Source organism: Condylura cristata, unplaced genomic scaffold, assembly GCF_000260355.1.
Source record: "Condylura cristata isolate star-nosed mole 26May11 unplaced genomic scaffold, ConCri1.0 scaffold00015, whole genome shotgun sequence".
NCBI classification, from domain to species: Eukaryota; Metazoa; Chordata; class Mammalia; order Eulipotyphla; family Talpidae; genus Condylura; species Condylura cristata.
In genome coordinates, this window is record NW_004567116.1 from 1,698,373 (window position 1) to 1,715,106 (window position 16,734).

The 16,734-nt window shown below is 62.8% G+C and overlaps 1 protein-coding gene across 1 annotated transcript; it reads right to left on the reverse strand.

The window, feature by feature from the left end:
• Positions 1-7,993: 7,993 nt before the first annotated feature.
• SART1 (squamous cell carcinoma antigen recognized by T cells) lies at positions 7,994-16,728 on the reverse strand. The gene is made up of 20 exons (XM_004682608.2): positions 16,650-16,728; positions 15,059-15,116; positions 14,681-14,736; positions 14,151-14,277; positions 13,943-14,048; positions 13,222-13,299; positions 13,042-13,141; positions 12,817-12,959; positions 12,511-12,717; positions 11,850-11,974; positions 11,634-11,770; positions 11,417-11,556; positions 9,837-10,010; positions 9,623-9,733; positions 9,310-9,397; positions 8,900-8,990; positions 8,671-8,806; positions 8,349-8,438; positions 8,163-8,284; positions 7,994-8,074 (listed from the first exon to the last, which is right to left on the reverse strand). Exons 4-20 carry the CDS (start codon positions 14,228-14,230, stop codon positions 8,056-8,058), a joined length of 1,947 nt encoding a protein of 648 aa, XP_004682665.1. The 5' UTR covers positions 14,231-14,277; positions 14,681-14,736; positions 15,059-15,116; positions 16,650-16,728; the 3' UTR covers positions 7,994-8,055.
• Between the last annotated feature and the right edge of the window lie 6 nt (positions 16,729-16,734).

The window sequence follows — 16,734 nt, forward strand, 5'->3', positions numbered from 1 at the left end:
TCTGCCTACCTATAGATCTTTTGAACACTTGAGTTTCTGACCTGCCCACCGGTCTGTGAAGCTCGGCTCCCTCACCCCTGACAGTCTCTTAGCTTCTCTTGTGAGAGAACTTTAGAGTGAATTTGACTAGTTTCTCTAAGAACTTGAGATAGTCAAGCACACATATTGAAAGTCCAGGTATAAGTCTTTGCTTCTGTTTCCGATTCTTGTGGATCACAGAGAACTCCGTGCAACCTGACTGGCTTGTGGATTGTGGGATGGCTGCTCGTTACGCGTCATGAAATTGCTGTCTCACTAGGGTTCAGGGAGAACCTTCCTTCACTCGATGTTTCCTCCTGTTGCAACGAGGGTTTCTTCCTTTATTCAAAGTCATGGAACACTGGCATCAGTAGAGACCATCAAAAGATGTTTTATTGTGCTGACTTACATCAGTTTTTCTAATGTTGAACCATCCTTGCATTTTAATACAAATATTGCTTGACTTTATAGTAAGTTTTAAAGAGATTTATGCACATACAACTGGGGTACAGGCCAGAGGTACAGGAGCAGTGAAGAGCAGAGACACAGTGGAGAGCAGAGCAGGCAGATAGTGAAGTCCACTGCTGAGGGGAGCAGCGGGCAAGATGAGAGTTCTGCTACTCCATGTGGGTCACCTCTGGGGGCATCAAACACAGAAGTGGCTGTGGCCAGCTTGCAGTGCTTCGCCCTAACCTGTTGTGCCTCCAGGGAGGGCCCAGTAATTATTTGTTTCTTTAGGATTTTTTGATGTAGCGCTGGACCACTCTGATACTTCTTATTTTAATGATCTCCTGTCCCATTTTGATAACAGCATTCTGTTCACCTTGTAAAATTTTTTTTACTATATTTTGTATGTCTAGAAGAACTGGGGTATAGACCAGAGGTGTGGGGGTGAGAGGATTCCACAGACAAGTGGGGAGCAGAACAGGCGGGTCTACTCAGGGGGCAGCGGGGAGACAGCAGAGATCTGCTGCACCATGTGGGTCACTCACTGGCCGGGGATCGAACTCGGGCCTCAATAGTGATAGTGCTGAGACTCAACCCCTAGGCCACCAGGGAGGCCCGGAAATAGGTTTGAACATGTAATCTCTTTGGACTTGAGTGACTCCGAGAAAAAAACTCCCCAAAGTTCAGAATTTGTTTTATGAAAACATCTCTTGTTGATACCTTCTGTAGGGTAGATCTCAGCCTTTAAGTTCTGTTGCATTTATCAACTCAGGTTTTCTATCCTTGAGTCAAGCTGGCAACTCAGACGGTTCTGGACGGTATTTCCTACACCGCGCGCTCGGGGCTGGCTGGCCTGCAGCTGGAGCGCGGCTCTGGGCAGGTGGCCCAGCGCGCCTGTGCGGGCTCCTGCATGTTTCTCGCCTCGCCTCTGCCCCACTTGCGCGTTCCCTCTGTCCGTAGAAGTGTTTTCTGCAGGAAGCTCGGGCTTACGCTGGGCCCTTAACGGTAGTGTTCCTCCTCCAGGCCAACGGGTCCATCTCGCCCAGGTCACTTGGCCTCCTGAGCAGGCCTGTGGCCAGCTGGTGGGGCGGTGGGGGGCAGGCTGGGCTGCGCTTGGTCCGCACGCTGCTCATGCCTCAGGCGGGGGAAGGCTCTTGCCCACCGGGGGGCCAGGCCCGCGCGGTGCGCTCTATCCTCCGACCAGTTTGCACGGCGGCTTTCTATTTTACTGCCTTTTCCTTCTGTTTCTTTGGGTCCTTTTGTTCAGCTCTAGCTTTTGGAGTTAATGTACATTGAGCTACCTTCAGTCTTGTTTTTGAAAATATTTCGGACTATAAATACTAAGTACTCCTCGGCTTTTTCCCAATGGATAAAGTGGGCGTGATTTTTTTTTGGGGTGGTGCACGCTTGTATTTGTAACTTGTACCTTCTCCAGCTCTCAGTGACTCAGCGATCTACTTAATAACCTCTTCTCTGCCCTGCCCCCTCCCAAAGAACTGTTTAATCTACACTCCGTCTTCTGCCAGTCACAGAGCTCCTGTGGGCTGTAGCCAAGAGCCTGGGGGAGGGGAGTCCGGCCTTCTGCGCCCCTTGTCATCTCCTGGAACGCAGGTCGCCTCTCTTCGCCCAGCCCAGGGCGAACAGCTCCCGAGAACGGACCCAGTGTTCGCACAGCCCATCTTCGCCGAGGCAGGGCCAGGCGTGAGCGGCCCGCCAGTCCTCACCCTCCGCAGTCACTTTGAGACGTGGCCTGCCGACTCGAGCCTGTCCCTTCGGGACCAAGCGCGCGGCCCAGTGCCCACGCCGCCAGGCTGGCCCCGCTCTCCTCCTTGCCACACCCGCCAGGGCCGGGCGCCGGTGCCCTCTGAGCCCGCCACGCGGTTTCTCCTTGGAGCAGGGCCGTGGCGATGTAGCCCGACGTGGTGCGGACACCAGGTGTTGCTGGACTCTCAGTCTGAGACTTGGGATCGGGCATGCAGGAGGCGGCGCCCAGGGGACGGGCAGGTTGGCCCCCCACTCGGTGGCTCGTCCCCCTGACCTGCCCAGTGGTGTCCTGCCCGCGGTCTGCTGTGGAGCCGTTTTCACGGGTGCAGCCACAGAGCTCTTGGGGCGGCGCCGTATGAGCCATCGGAACCTCGGTCTACACTGACCGAAGGTTCTGGCGGGCAGCCTGAGATCCTGGCTGCGGGCTGCGAGACAGGCCTCCGCGAGGCCCCTGCTCTCCCTCGCCTTCCCCTGCGTACCCCTCCCTCTCTGCCCTCCCGGCCCCCTGCTCTCCCCAGGGCCAGTTTGCAAACCAGCACAGAGATAGGGCTTACTTCACCTCCCCCTTGTCGGTTTTACAGAAGGCTTTGCCGGCCTCAGGTTGGCGAGCTCTTATGGTCCCTACAAGTGTCTGTGTTAGACTGGAATCTTGTGAATTTAAAACTCTTGGTAAAACTTACCTAAGACCGGCCGCGCCAGCCTTCCGGCGGCGGAGGGCTACACGCCAGCTCCGCCCGGCTCTGTCTGCGCCTGCGCCCGTCCGGTCGAGAAGCGGGTGGGCCGCGCTCAGCCCACTCGCCAAGGTCACGTCCTCTATGGCCACTTGTGCTTTCTTTTTCCTGTCGATCTCGGCAGGCGTTTCTTAGTCTCGTCAAGTACTGACTGATCGTGTCCTCCCTTCTCACTGCTCCCTTTCTTCTGTCTCCTGCTCTCCCTGTTTCTCCCCGACTTTCTCCTCCTGGGTCTCCTGGACTGTCTCGGCCAGTCTGGATGGATGCTTGACTCATTCATTTTGAGCTTAATGTCCTCCCCACCCCAAGCTCTCTGGGAAATTTTCAAATCTGAGAGAAGGTGAAAAAACTGTAAGCTGTGTGCCTTATAAGAACTAGCAGTAGTCTCTAATTTATAATCAATTGCCCGGTTCATTTCCCTCCACACAAGTGTCCTTTCCTTCAGTTCAGTGATTTTCTAAAGATGCGCAGGCTGGTTGCTGCGCGCCTGCGTTTGGCTCCGAGTTAGTAAAGGCAGCCGCGGGCTGCTCACTCTGAATTGCGTCTTCCTGGGCTCACAGCTCGATGGGGCAGCCCATGTTGCTGACCCGGCTAACCCGAGGTCTTCTCCTATAGAGGTGCCATTTCCAGCCGGCCCCGGTGGGCAGCTGGGGTGGACGCAGCGATGCAAGCAAGCCCCGGCCTCGAGTTTGCTCCCAGGCCCCGGAGGCGCGGCGGACCCCTTCTGTCTCCCCACTGCTCCCCTCAGCAGTGGACTTTTCGATCCACCTGTTCTCGCACCACGTGTCTGGTGAATCCTCTCCCTACCCCCTGTACCTCTGGCCTGTACCCCAATTCTGAATGTGTAAATAAATACTTTCTTTAAAAAAAGAGTACCATTTCCCCGTTTTAACTGCAGAAGCTGTGGGACCATCTAACCTGTTAAGGCTGAAGTTTCCCTCACTGCCGCAGCTCTGTGACTATTTGTGTCTAGCTGGGTTTGATTCCGTGTGAGAACGCACCCCCAGTTTATGATGGAGACAGTGCGGGCGTCCCTGCGATCTCGTCAATGCTTGCATGAGAAGAGCCCCCTCCCCTCCGGGTGGACTGCACCCTGGGTCAGCTGCATGACCTTGACCCTGGGAGGGCGAGCTCTGTCCAGTCTTCGCTCCTCCTCCAGGGACACTTACAGAAGCTACCAGCAGGGGTCACAGCAAGCATGTCCCACCACAAGGCAGCAACTAGCCTGAGGCCCAGCATCCGTGCACCCCCACCCAGAGGGGGCGCCTGAGGTGCAACAGCAAATTGCCAGTATGAGTTCCACATGCCCAGAAAATTCACTTACCAAGGTGTTACAGGACCACCTCCCGCCAGCACCCGGACGGATGGGCTTTGGCGCTTCCGAGCGCCAGATCCAGGGCGGGGCCTCACCCGAGCTCACTCGCTTCCTCCAGAAGGCAGGCTTCAGCCGGCTGGGGCCTCCCTGGTAGGACAGGCGGGGGTGAGAACTGGAACTGCATTCTACAGGGCCTAGTCTCCAGGGCCCGCCTCGCCCCTCCCGCGCCCCGTTACAGAGCCGCTGACGCTTTCAGGCCCCTCACTGGCCTGTTCCCTGAGTGTTTTCTGCTCGCATGCGGGTGTCTCCCGTAATTCAGCCTTTTGGCCTTCAGGTCAGGTCTACTAATGACCCTGTCCCCGTGTGGCCACTCCTAGCTGTGGGGCCTCTGGCAGGGAGGTCCTCCTCTTTCTGGGTTCCCCTTTGCAGTAGGAAGCTGACAAGGCCAGTGTTTCTGGCGGCTCGCCAGCCGTCTCCCCCACCCCCGAGGCAGAGTGTCCTTGCAGAGGACAATGCTGCTGCCCTCAGGGTCCCCACAGCAGGTGCCCACAGGCAGAAGGTCCGGGTGGGGCAGGCCGCCAGCGCTGTGTGGCAGGGCCGCGTTGCACAACCTCCCCGGGCTGGTGGCTCCCCGTGGGCTCCGCAGACTCCAGCAAGGTAGCACAGCGGGGAGGGGATGGGCACCCCACGGCCAGCCGGGGCCCTACCGAGGGCTGGCCTGCTCTTCGTCCCTGGAGGCCCTTCACGCTCCAGCGGCTGCTGGGCTGAGCGGCGCTTCCCTCCCCTCCCATCCTGCCACTTCTCGGGGCCCAGGAGGTGCCCCTTTACCCCGCCCTTCGGACACAGGTGTCCATTCAACCTGCACACGCCCGAGCTCCGGCCCACGAGTTCCTAACCGTGTGGCCACGCGAGACCACAGGTGCGGGCCCTGGAGGCTAATGGCGGAGGGCGGAACGGCCCGCGACCTCGTTCACCCTAAGAGGTGAGGACATTTCAACCTGCGGGGCCCAAGGGACACTCAGAGAGCTGGTGAACATTACTGTTGCTGGCCCGTGAGAATGTTCTAGAGGGGCTGAGCATTTGAGCCTCCAGTGCAGGCAGGACCTAGACTAAGAACAAAAAAACTGCTCAAACCACCGAGCTGGGAGGCCCCCTCGGACAGGCCTGTGTATCCCTTTGATTCTCTTGCATCCTTTCAGACTGTTTTCCTCTGGCCTTTCTCATGCCTTTAGTTACTAATTTGTTTACGCTGCCAGAGCCCTGTTGGACCAGCAGGCCTGCAAGCTGCCTCCAGGGGGACCCCTGTCTGCAGCCTTCACGTCTCTGGTGACCCCACCAGTTCCCACCCCTGCCATTCAGGAAGCTTGGTTCTCTCCTCCTGGTACCCCAGCCTTCCCTGGGGGTCTGGTGGCCAAAGGGAGGCCGGTAACGGGGTGGGTGCACAGTGGCCTGACTTCCAGGACCTCCTGGAATTCAAATGGAAACAAGAATCCCAAGGCGCAGAATGTTAGGCCCACCTGCCCACACACGGACTGGCTGAACCGGCTAGGGTGGTGGGGTGCAGCCCCTCTGCTGCTGGGGGACTGCCTGCTTCGTGGTCCCCAGCAGCTCCCGGTCACACAGCGGCCCCAAGCCACACCGCCCTGACAAGAATCTCATCAGTGCCCAGATGCCAGCTCAAGGGGCTCCTCTGGCAAAACCTGGTGTGGGCACAGCACCCAGGCAGTGAAAGTAACGGATTCTACAACCCCGAAAATAAGGCAGTGGGTCAGTGGAGTTTGCTGACAGGCAGGGGGTTTGCAGCCTTTCACACCTGGTCACCAGGGGAACGTCGGAATGCCGAAGCCGGGCAGCTGCCTTAACCAGCAGCACAAGCGGCACCTTTCCCGGGCCACGTCACAACAGGACAGTGCGTGGAGGGCCAGGAAGCAAGGCCTGGAGCTGACCGCAAGCAACAGACCAGCCCGGAGCACCTTCTGCAAAAGAGCTGGCTGGGGACGCCCAGGCAGAGGAGCATCTCAGGACCCGTGGGGTGGGGGGCCCAGCTCCAGGCTGCCACAGTCCCGCTGCGGGGGACGGGATCAGACCCTGGGGGCCTCAGGTGGCACCATGTAGCTACCATGACAACTCCCCTGACTTTCTCACTTGCACTGGGTTGTTTGTGAGCAAGTCTCACACTCCAGCAGTGGGGAGCATCCACTGGGGCTGATGGCGTTTCTTCTAGGCTGGGCCCCCACAGGTCCTAGAGGCCTGTCTGGGGGTCACCGCAGTATCCAAACCAAACCAAACCACCTCCGGAGCATCTCAGGAGCAGCAGCAGCCCACACCTGTCACCGCCCATCGGCTGAGACATCTGGCCCCAGTCAGCAGCCGCGCCTGAGCCTCCAGAGTGCGGCAGGCATCCAGGGAAGGCCCCTTGGGGCCGTAGTGGCTGAAGGGCTGGAGGTGGCCCTCTTCGGAGCTGCTCTGGCTCCATCTTGCCTTTCGCAGGCTCCAGCTAAGAACCTGGAGGCCCAGGTGAGGTGTGCGGCCTGGCGGGGGGTGGGGGTGGCAAGAGGGACTGGCCTTTGGAGGCTAATTCCAGGGCAGGGAAGAAGCCTGAAAACAGCTCTGGCTTACACGCCGGGGATGGGAGCTGTTGCACTGTGGCGGGTGGGGGTGGCCAGGGCAGAATACAAGCTGGTGACTCCTCAGCAGGAGCTGCTGTTCAGAGAATCTTCTATCCAGTCCTCAGCGCCATCTTGTCCATGGAGCTTAAGTCTTCCCCTCCAGGGAGCTGAAGGTCTTGTAGACAAGTGGGGTGAGCCTCAGCCCAGGGGCCAAGGAGGAAAAGGAGCTGAAGTTCTCATTTTGTTGCCAAGTCCCCCACAAGGGCAACCAACGGTGCCCATCAAGCCCTTGGCACTGAACCTCAAAGGCCAGGCCAGAACCAGGCCCAGCCCTGCTCTGCTCCTTCAATCACCCACCCCAGCTGGGCCCTTCCATACCAGGACAGTGACGGGCCACTGGCGAAGGAGCCACAGGACAAATGGCGGGCTTGGCATGGAGGCCAGGTGCACCGCAGGATACCAACAGCAGCAGCCTGGGCTGTGGGCCGCTCGCGTGGCTGGTGCTTGGCCCTAGGACAGGAATGGGGCTGCATTCCTGCGCCATGGAGGCCAGGCCACCCCGTCGGACACAGAAACGGCCCGTACGCTGCACACCCGCCCCTCTGGCCCTCAGGCCCTCCCTGAGGAAGCAGCCAGGTGGAGTCACGGGATGGCATCCAGCAAAGGGTCACATGGCGGCCAGGGGGCGATCAGGTAAGCCAGCGCGTTTGGTCTCGGGCTTCGGTTATTTCCGCCCAAAGAACCAACAACGCACCCTTTTCTTAACCCAGTTTCACTTTGTAAAACCTGGGGAACCATCTGGAGCACCCTTGGGTGTTGGGGGGTGCTCTCCCTGGGGGTCTGCCCAGGCTTCCTGTGTGCCCCTCACTGGCAGGCTGGGCCCCTGGAGAAGCCCCCGCTCTGCCGCCACAGGACTCGTCTCCCCGGCAGAGGTCAGCTCCAGGTCGCCAGGGGTCTGCTCACCTCCGAACCCGGGGGGCAGGCTCGCTCCTCTCCAGGAGCTGCGTGGAGCAGATCGGACAGCAGAGGTGCCCCACCTGCCTGAGGCTCCCCCAAACGCCCTGCCTCCCCCCAGATCTGACTCTGGAATCTACACTATGACCAGGGAGGAAAAAATAAGGAGTGAACTTTATTTAACATTAAAGGTGGGGCGGGCGGAGGAAGGTCAGCTTCACTTGGTGATAGTGTTCCTGCAGAGAGAAGAGGGGTGAAGATGGAGGGGCGCCAGAAGCCACGCCCCGCAGGCACCCAGGGGCCCTGGCCCCCCGCCCGACTCACGCGTTCATGCTCTTGCCGCTGCCGCTGAGCACGATGTACGGGGTCTTCTGGGCCTTCTGCTTCTCCTGGAGCAGGGCCACGGTGCCCAGGGGCGTGTCGCTGGAGCTCATCTTCTTCAGGAGCTGCGGGCAGACCGTGAGCACGGGCCGCGGCGGCACAGCCGCCCCACCCCAGAGGGCCACCTACCGCCTCCTCGTCCAGCTTCTTCATGCGCCGCTCCGTCTTCATCTTGCCTGAACCTTTCCCGTGGAAGCGGTGGGACAGCTGCCGGAAGGCCTGGGCACGGCGGGGAGCGGTCAGGCCCGGGGCCCGTGCGGCCTCCACAGGGGAGGCGCGGAAGGCCGCACTGGGACCCGGCAGCGAGTGTCTGGGTGCGGGCGCCTGAGGGCAGGTGGCTGAGGCAGCCGGTCTGCTCCTCCCTGAGCCTGGGGCGACGGTGCAGCGCCACCACCGCAGAGCCCGCAGCACGCAGGCCGCCCCGGCCAGGCCCGCCGAGGGCTGCGCTCACCTCCTTGGGCGTGAGCTTCCGGCCCGTCTCGTCCACGTACTCGATCTTCACGTCGGGCCTGTAGCCGTCCTTCTCCTTGAAGTCCTGAGTGAAGCCCCGGTACTCCTCCCGCCGGCTGTACTTGTCATCGATGGCCCTGGCCCGAGAGAGGGCCTCAGCACCAGCGCCCCCCCCCACCTCTGGGGCCCCTGGAACCCGAGCTCGGCGGCTCCCCCACCCCCCAACTCACATCTTGTCCTCAATGCAGTACACGGCCGACGGCAGGGACTTGTTGGGCGCCTTCACGCGGGCCACCTTCTGCACCGTGGTCTCCAGCAGCCCTGTGGTGGGGGACAGGCGGGAGGCCCACCCTGCCACAGCCCTGACCACCACCCGCGCGCGGCACAGCAGGTGCCCGGGACCTGCCCCCGTGCTGGGGCAAGGAAAGCCCCAGGCCCGATTTGCACCAAACATGACGATCAGCACTGGGCCCTGGCCAAGGGCACCCGCTGACGCAGAGTGGGGCCCTGAGCAGCGCTTCACCGGCTCCCCCAGAGCAGAAGGGGAGTCACGTGGGCAAAGCTGTCTTTCTTGGACGGAGACCCAGGCTGGAGGCCCTCGGCCTCGGGAAGGCGGCTCGCGGCCCGTCCCCCGCCTCACCTTTGTTCTGGCACAGGAGCAGGGCTGCCGCCAGCCCTCTATTCACGATGGGCTCCTCGTCCAGGATGGTGGTGGAGGAGGCGGAGAACTGGGGGTGACGGGATGCAGTGGTGAGCGGGCCACGGGCCCCTCTCACTCCCAGCCCTCACTGCCCCGAGCAGCCGAGGTGCTTCCGCACACCAGGCCCGTGCCAGACGCCTCACCACACCCTGGGGCTCAGGGGCCCCACCGCAGAGGGGAGCGTGGCGCAGCCCCCCCCCGGCTGTCTGCGGGGCTCCGGCTCCTGCCCCCCGCCAGCCCCCCGCCTCCTCACATCCTGCTGCTGCTTCTCCTCCTCCAGGTTGACCGTGCTCCAGCCGAGGTTCTCCTCCCCGTCGGACTCGGAGCCCCCTTTGGCTGAGCGCTCCTCATCCCGCTCGAAGTCCTGCGGCACAAGAGACCGAGTCGGCCCGCGCCCAGCCCCAGCCGCCGCACCCAGCGCCTCAGCAGCCCCGCGCGAGCCGAGCCCTGCGCAGGGCCGGACCCACCATGAGCTCCCCCTGCTCCTCCCGGTTGCCCGCCAGCCCGTAGGTAGGGATCTCCCCCAGGGTGCGGCAGAACTCCGATGTGGCGTTGAACACGATGGCCCCCTTGCGCTCCGGGTCCTCGTCCTCCTCCCAGCCCCGCTGCCGGGATTCCAGCTTCTTCACTATCTCCACCACCTGCGGGGAAGGGCGGCTAAGGGCAAGCCCAGAAGTCTCTGGGGCAGGGCCAGCAAGACCCTGGAGCCCAGGATCCTCGCCACTGGCAGAGCAGGCCCCCCTGCCCACAGCAAGCCTCCGACCGGTCTCCCCTTCTCTCCTGACCCCCACTCTGCACCTATGCTGACCTCCCTCAGGCACACCTCGGCTCCAAGCCGGCAACGGCCCCCCACAGCCCTCGGGAAACACCCCAAGGCCTGCACAGCCCTTTATGACCAACCACGTCAACTCTTGTCCAAAGACTCTCGCCCCACCTGCAGGGCCCGTCCCCCGACACCAGCCAAGCTCCTGCTGGGGAACCTGCGAACACTCACCCCTCCCAGCGCTGACCCAGCCAGCACCCCCCTTTCTGCCTCCCCACCCCACAGCAGCTCCAGCCCTGCCCCTGCCTCAGGCCACCCTCCCGGGCCCTCAGCCTGCCCTGCAGCTGACAGTGTCCCCTCAACTGCGCTGCCCCCCTCTCGTGCATCCCTGTCAGCAAACCCTCCTGTAACCCAACATTCTGCGGCCAGCAGCCTCCTTAGAGAAGCTGCCGGCTGCTCCCTTCTGCACCCATTTACACCTGCTTCTCTGGGCCACCAGCGGACCAAAGAGCTGTCTCCACCACAGGCCAAACGTTTTTAAAGGTCGTAAGCACAATGCGCACTGCCTCGGGGCTGGCGAGCGCCACTGAGACGCCTTTCGGGCCACCGGTGTCTCCTCCCCGTGCTTGTGGTCGACTCAGGTTTTCTCCGCACTTCCGCCACACGAAGCCCTCTCCCTCTCCCTGGCGGTTACTCCTTCGTGCGGGTTTAAGCTCACGGCTGCGTAGCTCTAGCTTTCTGCCACAGATCAGGTGGCCGCTGTCCCTGGCAGGAGGGTGCCCAGGCCCTGAGGGCGGCCTTCCGTGCTCACTGCTGACCCAGCTGAGAGTGACTTGCCCTGGTTTCTGCGGCAGGATCTGGGGGTCCCTGGGAAGCCTGTGCCATAGCGCACACGCTGTCACCGAGGCCTCGGCAGCGTCTCCCCACTGCACGGGACTGGCGCACGCTCAGTTCCGAGTGTCCGGCTCACGCTGGGAACTGCAGGCTCTGGCCACGCGTGGAGGGCGTGGCCCATGCTGCCCTTCCCTGCTGACCAGGGAATACGGCCCCAGTGTTCAACCTCCCAACAGCACGTCCCAGCGTTAACACCCGACCGCCAAGGCAACGAAGCCACAGAAGGGAAGGAGGAGAGGCCCCAACTTCACAGAAACTCGCCTGAAGGCGACGCAGAAGCCGACACCCGCCAGCACATGGCATCACGCCAGCCGGCTAGGTGGGCCCGCAGGCCTTCACCTGGCCCCGCTCCGCCTGCACCCACAGGCGCCCAGCCCCGGGGCCCCTCACCTTCTCCCCGCTGTCCCGCAGCTGCTGGAGTTGCTGCAGCTGCCGCAGGCGGCGCCCCTTCTCCAGCTGCTTCTGCAGCTCCAGCTCAGCCTCGTCCTCCTCCAGCACCTCGGGGGACCCGGTCGGACCTCCAGCCTCCTCTGCACACCAGGGGACACCTGCTCAGGCCACCCTGGGGCCTGGCTCTTGGCCACCCCTCCCTGGCCGGGGCGCTCACCCTCATCGCTGATGTCCATGTTCTCCACCCGGGTGTCGTCGGACGGGGTGGGCTGTGGCACAGCCTCCTTCTCTGGCGCCTCTCCCTGGGTCTCCTCGTCCACCTCGGGTACCCGGCGCCGGCCCCGGCCCCGCAGCCTGGGGGCAGAGGGCGCTGTGCTCAGTACCAGCCCCCTGGCCTGGCCTGGCCCACCCTCCCGCGTCCAGCCAACCCCACCTGGAACCGAAGTCCCCATCTTGAGTCTGGTCCCCCAGCGGCAGCAGGTCGTCGGCCCGCATCACCACCTCCTTCTCCTTCTTGCGGATCTTCTTCACCCTCCGCTTGGTCTTTTTGAAGGTCACCTGCGGGGAGAGTGGGTCAGCATGGGGAGGGGGCGGGGAGCCAGGGGCCTAGAGAGTGGACTCACTGGGTGAACACTCTTGAGCCCACATGAGGTGGGTGCCGTGATCACCCCACCTGTGAGGAGGAAAACCAGGGCACAGAGCAGTCAAGGACCTAGCCCAAGGCCACCCCGCCCTGGGTGGGAGAGCTGGGCCGGAGTCCGGCAGTCGGGCCCACGGCGCCACCCCAGCAGGCTGCCTGGGTTCCTGGGGCACACTGCATTTGCCACACAGCCTACGTGGTCACTTGACTCATCGTCAATAACCCTGACAGCCCCCAGGGCGGCGGCAGTGACGCCACCCCCATCTCGGCCGCCACCCCCTCCCACGCACGGCTGTGTGCCCAGGCCTGAACCCAAGCTCGGGCTCTCGGCTCAGCCACCCCGCTGCGGCCGCAGCGCTGTCTCCCGCAGCTCTCCGGCTGCACCCAGGAGGACCAGCGCGAAGCCTCAGGCTCCCTGCCGGCCTGTCCTGGCAGCCACCGGCCCGGGACTCACCATCTCCTCAGGCGTGAGGTACTCGGAGGCGATTCGGGGCCCGACCGTGCTCAGCGACTGAGCCTGCAGCCGCAGCCTGGCCCGGACCTCCTCCAGCTCCCGCTCCCGCAAGCCGTCGGCCGTGCCTCCCTGCTCCAGCCGGAAGGACTGCGGCCGCTCGCCCTCCAGCTCCTCGTCGTACTTGGCCAGGATCGAGCGGGGCTTTTGCTGCGTGGCAGGAGGGGCAGGTTGGGACCCAGCAGGCTCCGAGGAGCCCGCGCGGCCCCGCAACCCGAGTTCTCAGCCCGCGCCCGCGCCCGCGCCTGCCTGGGCCAGGTCGTCCACACTCTCGTCCTCCGCGTAGGGCAGGTAGTCTGGCTTCTTCTTCCGCAGTTCCACATTTTTCTCTGCCCGCTCTTTATCCACCAGGCTCACGTTCACCAGCACGTCCTCCTCCTCCTGCAGCACGCCTAGGGGCAGGGCGCAGACAGCTGCTCCTGCCGGCCCTGCGCTCAGCGCGCTGCGCCCCCGCCCGGCAGCCAGCCCGCTCACCTTTGTCCTTGAGGGTGAGGATCAGCGTCTCCCCTTCTCGAAAGGACTCGATGGCGTGCTCCACGGTGAGGCCCTGCAGGTCCCGGGCACTGTACAGGGCCTGGGGTGAGGGGCGTTCGGGCATGTCAGCGCCCACTCCTCCCAGCCCTGGTCCCAGCCCCAAGGACAGCAGGGCTTCACCTGTCGCCTCTGCCCAAACTCCTCCTCCACCAGGGTGCTGACGCCGAACTCTTGGTCCATCTCCTCCAGCAGCTTGGCCTACGTGCGGCACGGGCCAGGGGAGACCTTGATTTCTGTTCGGCCACGCCGTGACCCGCAGCTCTGCGCTCCTCGTTAAGGTCAGCCGTGGAGCCCAGCCCTGCAAGCTGCCTTTCAAAGCGACCGCAAGCAGAGAGCACGGTCGCCCCGAGAAGAGTGTGCAGCACCAGGTATGACGGGGAACGCCCAGGGGCCAAGGACTGACGCGTGATGAGGGGCCCAGAGCTGATCGGGGAAGCCTTGCTGACACTGAAACCCTGGCTGTGGCCAGTCTAGGGCTTGATCCGAAAGACAACACGAGTCATCGGGCAGAGAAGGGCCTGGACTGCAGGGTGGACTCCCAGCCCCAGGGCTACAGGTGACCACGCGCTCCCTAGCTGCGCCCTCCCCTTCCCACTGCCCCTTTCCTCTCATAACTGACGCTGCATGATCACCGACAGGCCAGGGTCGCGCTCCCATGATCTTGACCAGTGTGGTGCTGCTGGCACAACTACTCAGGCCTTGCAGCTTGACCATGCGGGACTTCACCCCGTGTGGACAGATGGGCAGGCCGCTGATCATCGCCTCCTACCTGTGCCTCACCCCCAGGGCGAGCCCCTGCGCCGCAGCCCCCGGCGACCACCCCAGCGGCCCAGGTCCTCACCCTCTTCTCTGCCAAGTCCTTCTCCTTCTGAAGCTGCCGGCTCCTCTCAATCCAGGCTGCGGTGTCGTCCAGCCAGGGGTCATCCTCCCCCAGAGTCTTTATCTTCCTGAAAAGCAGCAATGACCTCAGGGGAGGCCAGCTACCAGCCCCGCCACACCTGCATCCTAGAGCTCCTTGGCAGCCTTCTGCCCCCCGGCCGGCCCCTCACCCCAGCTTCTGATTCAGCAGGCGCTTCTCTTTGGCGGCCGCCAGCTTCTCTCGCAGCTCTTCTCGCTGTCGCATGGCCATGGGGTTGATGACATCGGCAGTCACGGGCTCCTCCTTGGTGCCCGCCTCTGGAAGGGGGGCCCAGACGTGAGGCTATGCCTGCCCATGGCTGGGGGGAGAGGAGGGAGCCACTCACCCTGCCCCCTTCCAGCGCAGGGGGCCAGAAGGGGCCAGGATGGGGCGAGGACGCCTGCACCTCCCTAGTCGCATTCTACCCCCATACCCGTGTCACCCCCATACTCATGTCACCCCCATAGCAGCACGGGCCCTCCATACCTTCCCGGGCCCCACAACTCACACCTGCCCAGCCCACCCTGTCTCACGCAGCCTTGCAGAGAAAGGCACGGGGCCCACAAGGCGCCAGCAAGGAGGGCAGCGCGCAGGCGACTGACCGGTGCGCAGCTCGGTGCAAACGCCACTTCTCTCCTCCACCCAAATGCCCTCTCACCCGCCCCTCCGCCTCACACTTACCCTTCTTAACGGCATTGACCTCCAAAGGTTTCAGCCCCAACTTCGCGCGGAGTTTACTAAGGACAAGAGATACATGTTAGGGGCTGTCAGAAACCGGCGTCAGCATTTCTGCAGACGGGGTGAAAACAAGAGTGGGGTGAATGGTCTAACCCCCAACGCGGGGCCGGCCTTGGCAGGTTAGGGCGCCGGAGCCCTCCGCAGGGAGGACGCGCACCAGGCCCGGCCCCCGGCCGGAGGTCACCAGCCTTCCTCTTGGGCCTCGGCACAGCTGCACTTCCAACTCCACCAGCTCCCTGCCGGGGGCAAGCGCCTCTCCCTGCAGCTGCCCTGAGCTACCCGCCTGGGAGAAAGGGTAGAAACACAAAGGACGCAACTTACTTGGTCTCCTCGATGCTGAGGGACGAGGCATCTCCTGAGCTAGTTTTGGAACCGGCAGCTGGAACGAGAGACGGGGCTCAGGAGCCGAACGCGGGGCCCAGGAGCCAGCCTGAGCTCCGAGCAAGGCCCCTGCAGCAGGGGCCCAGGATGCAGGAAACAGCCGCTTTCCTCACCCAAGTCAGGACTCTGAAAAGCAAACCTTGTCCGCGTCCCTTCCTTTCTTGACCCAAAGGGCCCAACTTTCCGCACCCCTCACTCTCACACTGGCTCCTCCCTCACCACGCAGACCCACAAGCTCCTGCCTGAGTGCAGGACTCAAACGCCTCCCCCTTCAAGGACCTTCCTGTTCGACCACCGACTGCTGTGCCCTGTGCACAGTGCGTCCTCTCTGGGCCGCGCCTGCAGCCAGACTGTTAGCAGTGCGACGGCATCCTCCGTACAGCTCCCTGGACCCCACAAACAGACATGGGGCACCATCAGAAGGTGAGCCCATGCCAGCTGCCACCACACGCCACCTTCCTGCACCCCCGCCCACAGGCTCCCCTTATCCCACCAGGACCAGGCCCCAGCCCTCTGGGCTCTCCAGGTCCTCAGTGCCTCATGTCCGCATGGGTACTCGCCACTGACTCCGCCTGACGAAGTCCACACCTGTCTTCTCACAAAGCTCTGCCCACAGATGCCAGGATGCAAGAGTCCAGCTTTCCTGCCTTTTTGGCTACTCTACCTCCTCGCCTGTGGCACCAAGCTCTGCCTGTCATTGACACACTGGCATTTCTCGGGTTCTACTTCCTAGCCACATCTCCAGCTTCGCGCTCTCACTCGCTCTGGCACCTTCAGCTGCCCCGAGTATTCCTAACTCCCACACTGCTCTGCAGGGCCTCGATGCTGGGCTTCTCCACACTCCAGCGCAGCTCTCCCCTAACAGAACGTCTTATCTTCCCCCCCCCAAAACCAGCTTCTCTTTTAAACACCTTCAGTGGACACCACCGCTGCTCAGCCCAGCTAATTACTCAAGTCAAAATTCAAGGCGGCATCCTCCACACGCCCTCCTCCCCACCCTTGTCCAAGGCTAAACTGTTAATTCCTCCTCCTAACACCCCATCCCCTCACCTCTCTATCCCACCCCGCTGCCTCCCGTAGGCCCCAGCAGCCTGGCTTCCAGGGTGACTTCCGTTGGCCCACCTCTCAAAGCACGACCTTTGCAAAATGCGTGTGATCTACTCAGACCCATGACACTGTACAGCTCTCTAAGCAAAGTTCCAATGTCTTAACTGGGTCTCTGGGGTCCTTCTCGGCCCCCCCTGCCTACCTGACAGTGTCGTAGGTCTCTAGGATGAGCCCGACGGGGCCCGCCCCACACCAGCTCTCTCTCACTCTGCAAACGCTGGGCCCACTTCATTCATTCACTGCTCACAGCCTGTGAGGGCCTGGGCCTGGGATGTGCCCAGTAAACAACACAGATCACGCCTGTTCTCAGGGAGGTCAGTGGGAAGAGAGCCTGGAACCCCCCGTGGCTGCAGCAAGACACTTTACGAAAAGCGTGGGGTGCTGGGGCCCGCGGGCTCGGCCTCCACGCCCGGGGCCAGCTCACCCGCCTCGTAGCCGTCATCGCGCTTCTCCCGCTTGACGCGCCGCTCCGAGGGCTCCGCCTGGCTGCGCTCCCGCCCGTGCGCGCC

Coding starts and splice junctions, on each gene's coding strand:
- SART1 (XM_004682608.2), bottom strand. CDS start 14,230: ATGGCCATGCGACAGCGAGAAGAGCTGCGAGAGAAGCTGGCGGCCGCC. Junction 12,718..12,816: donor GTGTGGACGACCTGGCCCAG/GCAGGCGCGGGC, acceptor CCTGCCACGCAG/CAAAAGCCCCGCTCGATCCT. Junction 11,557..11,633: donor CATGGACATCAGCGATGAGG/GTGAGCGCCCCG, acceptor CCTGGTGTGCAG/AGGAGGCTGGAGGTCCGACC.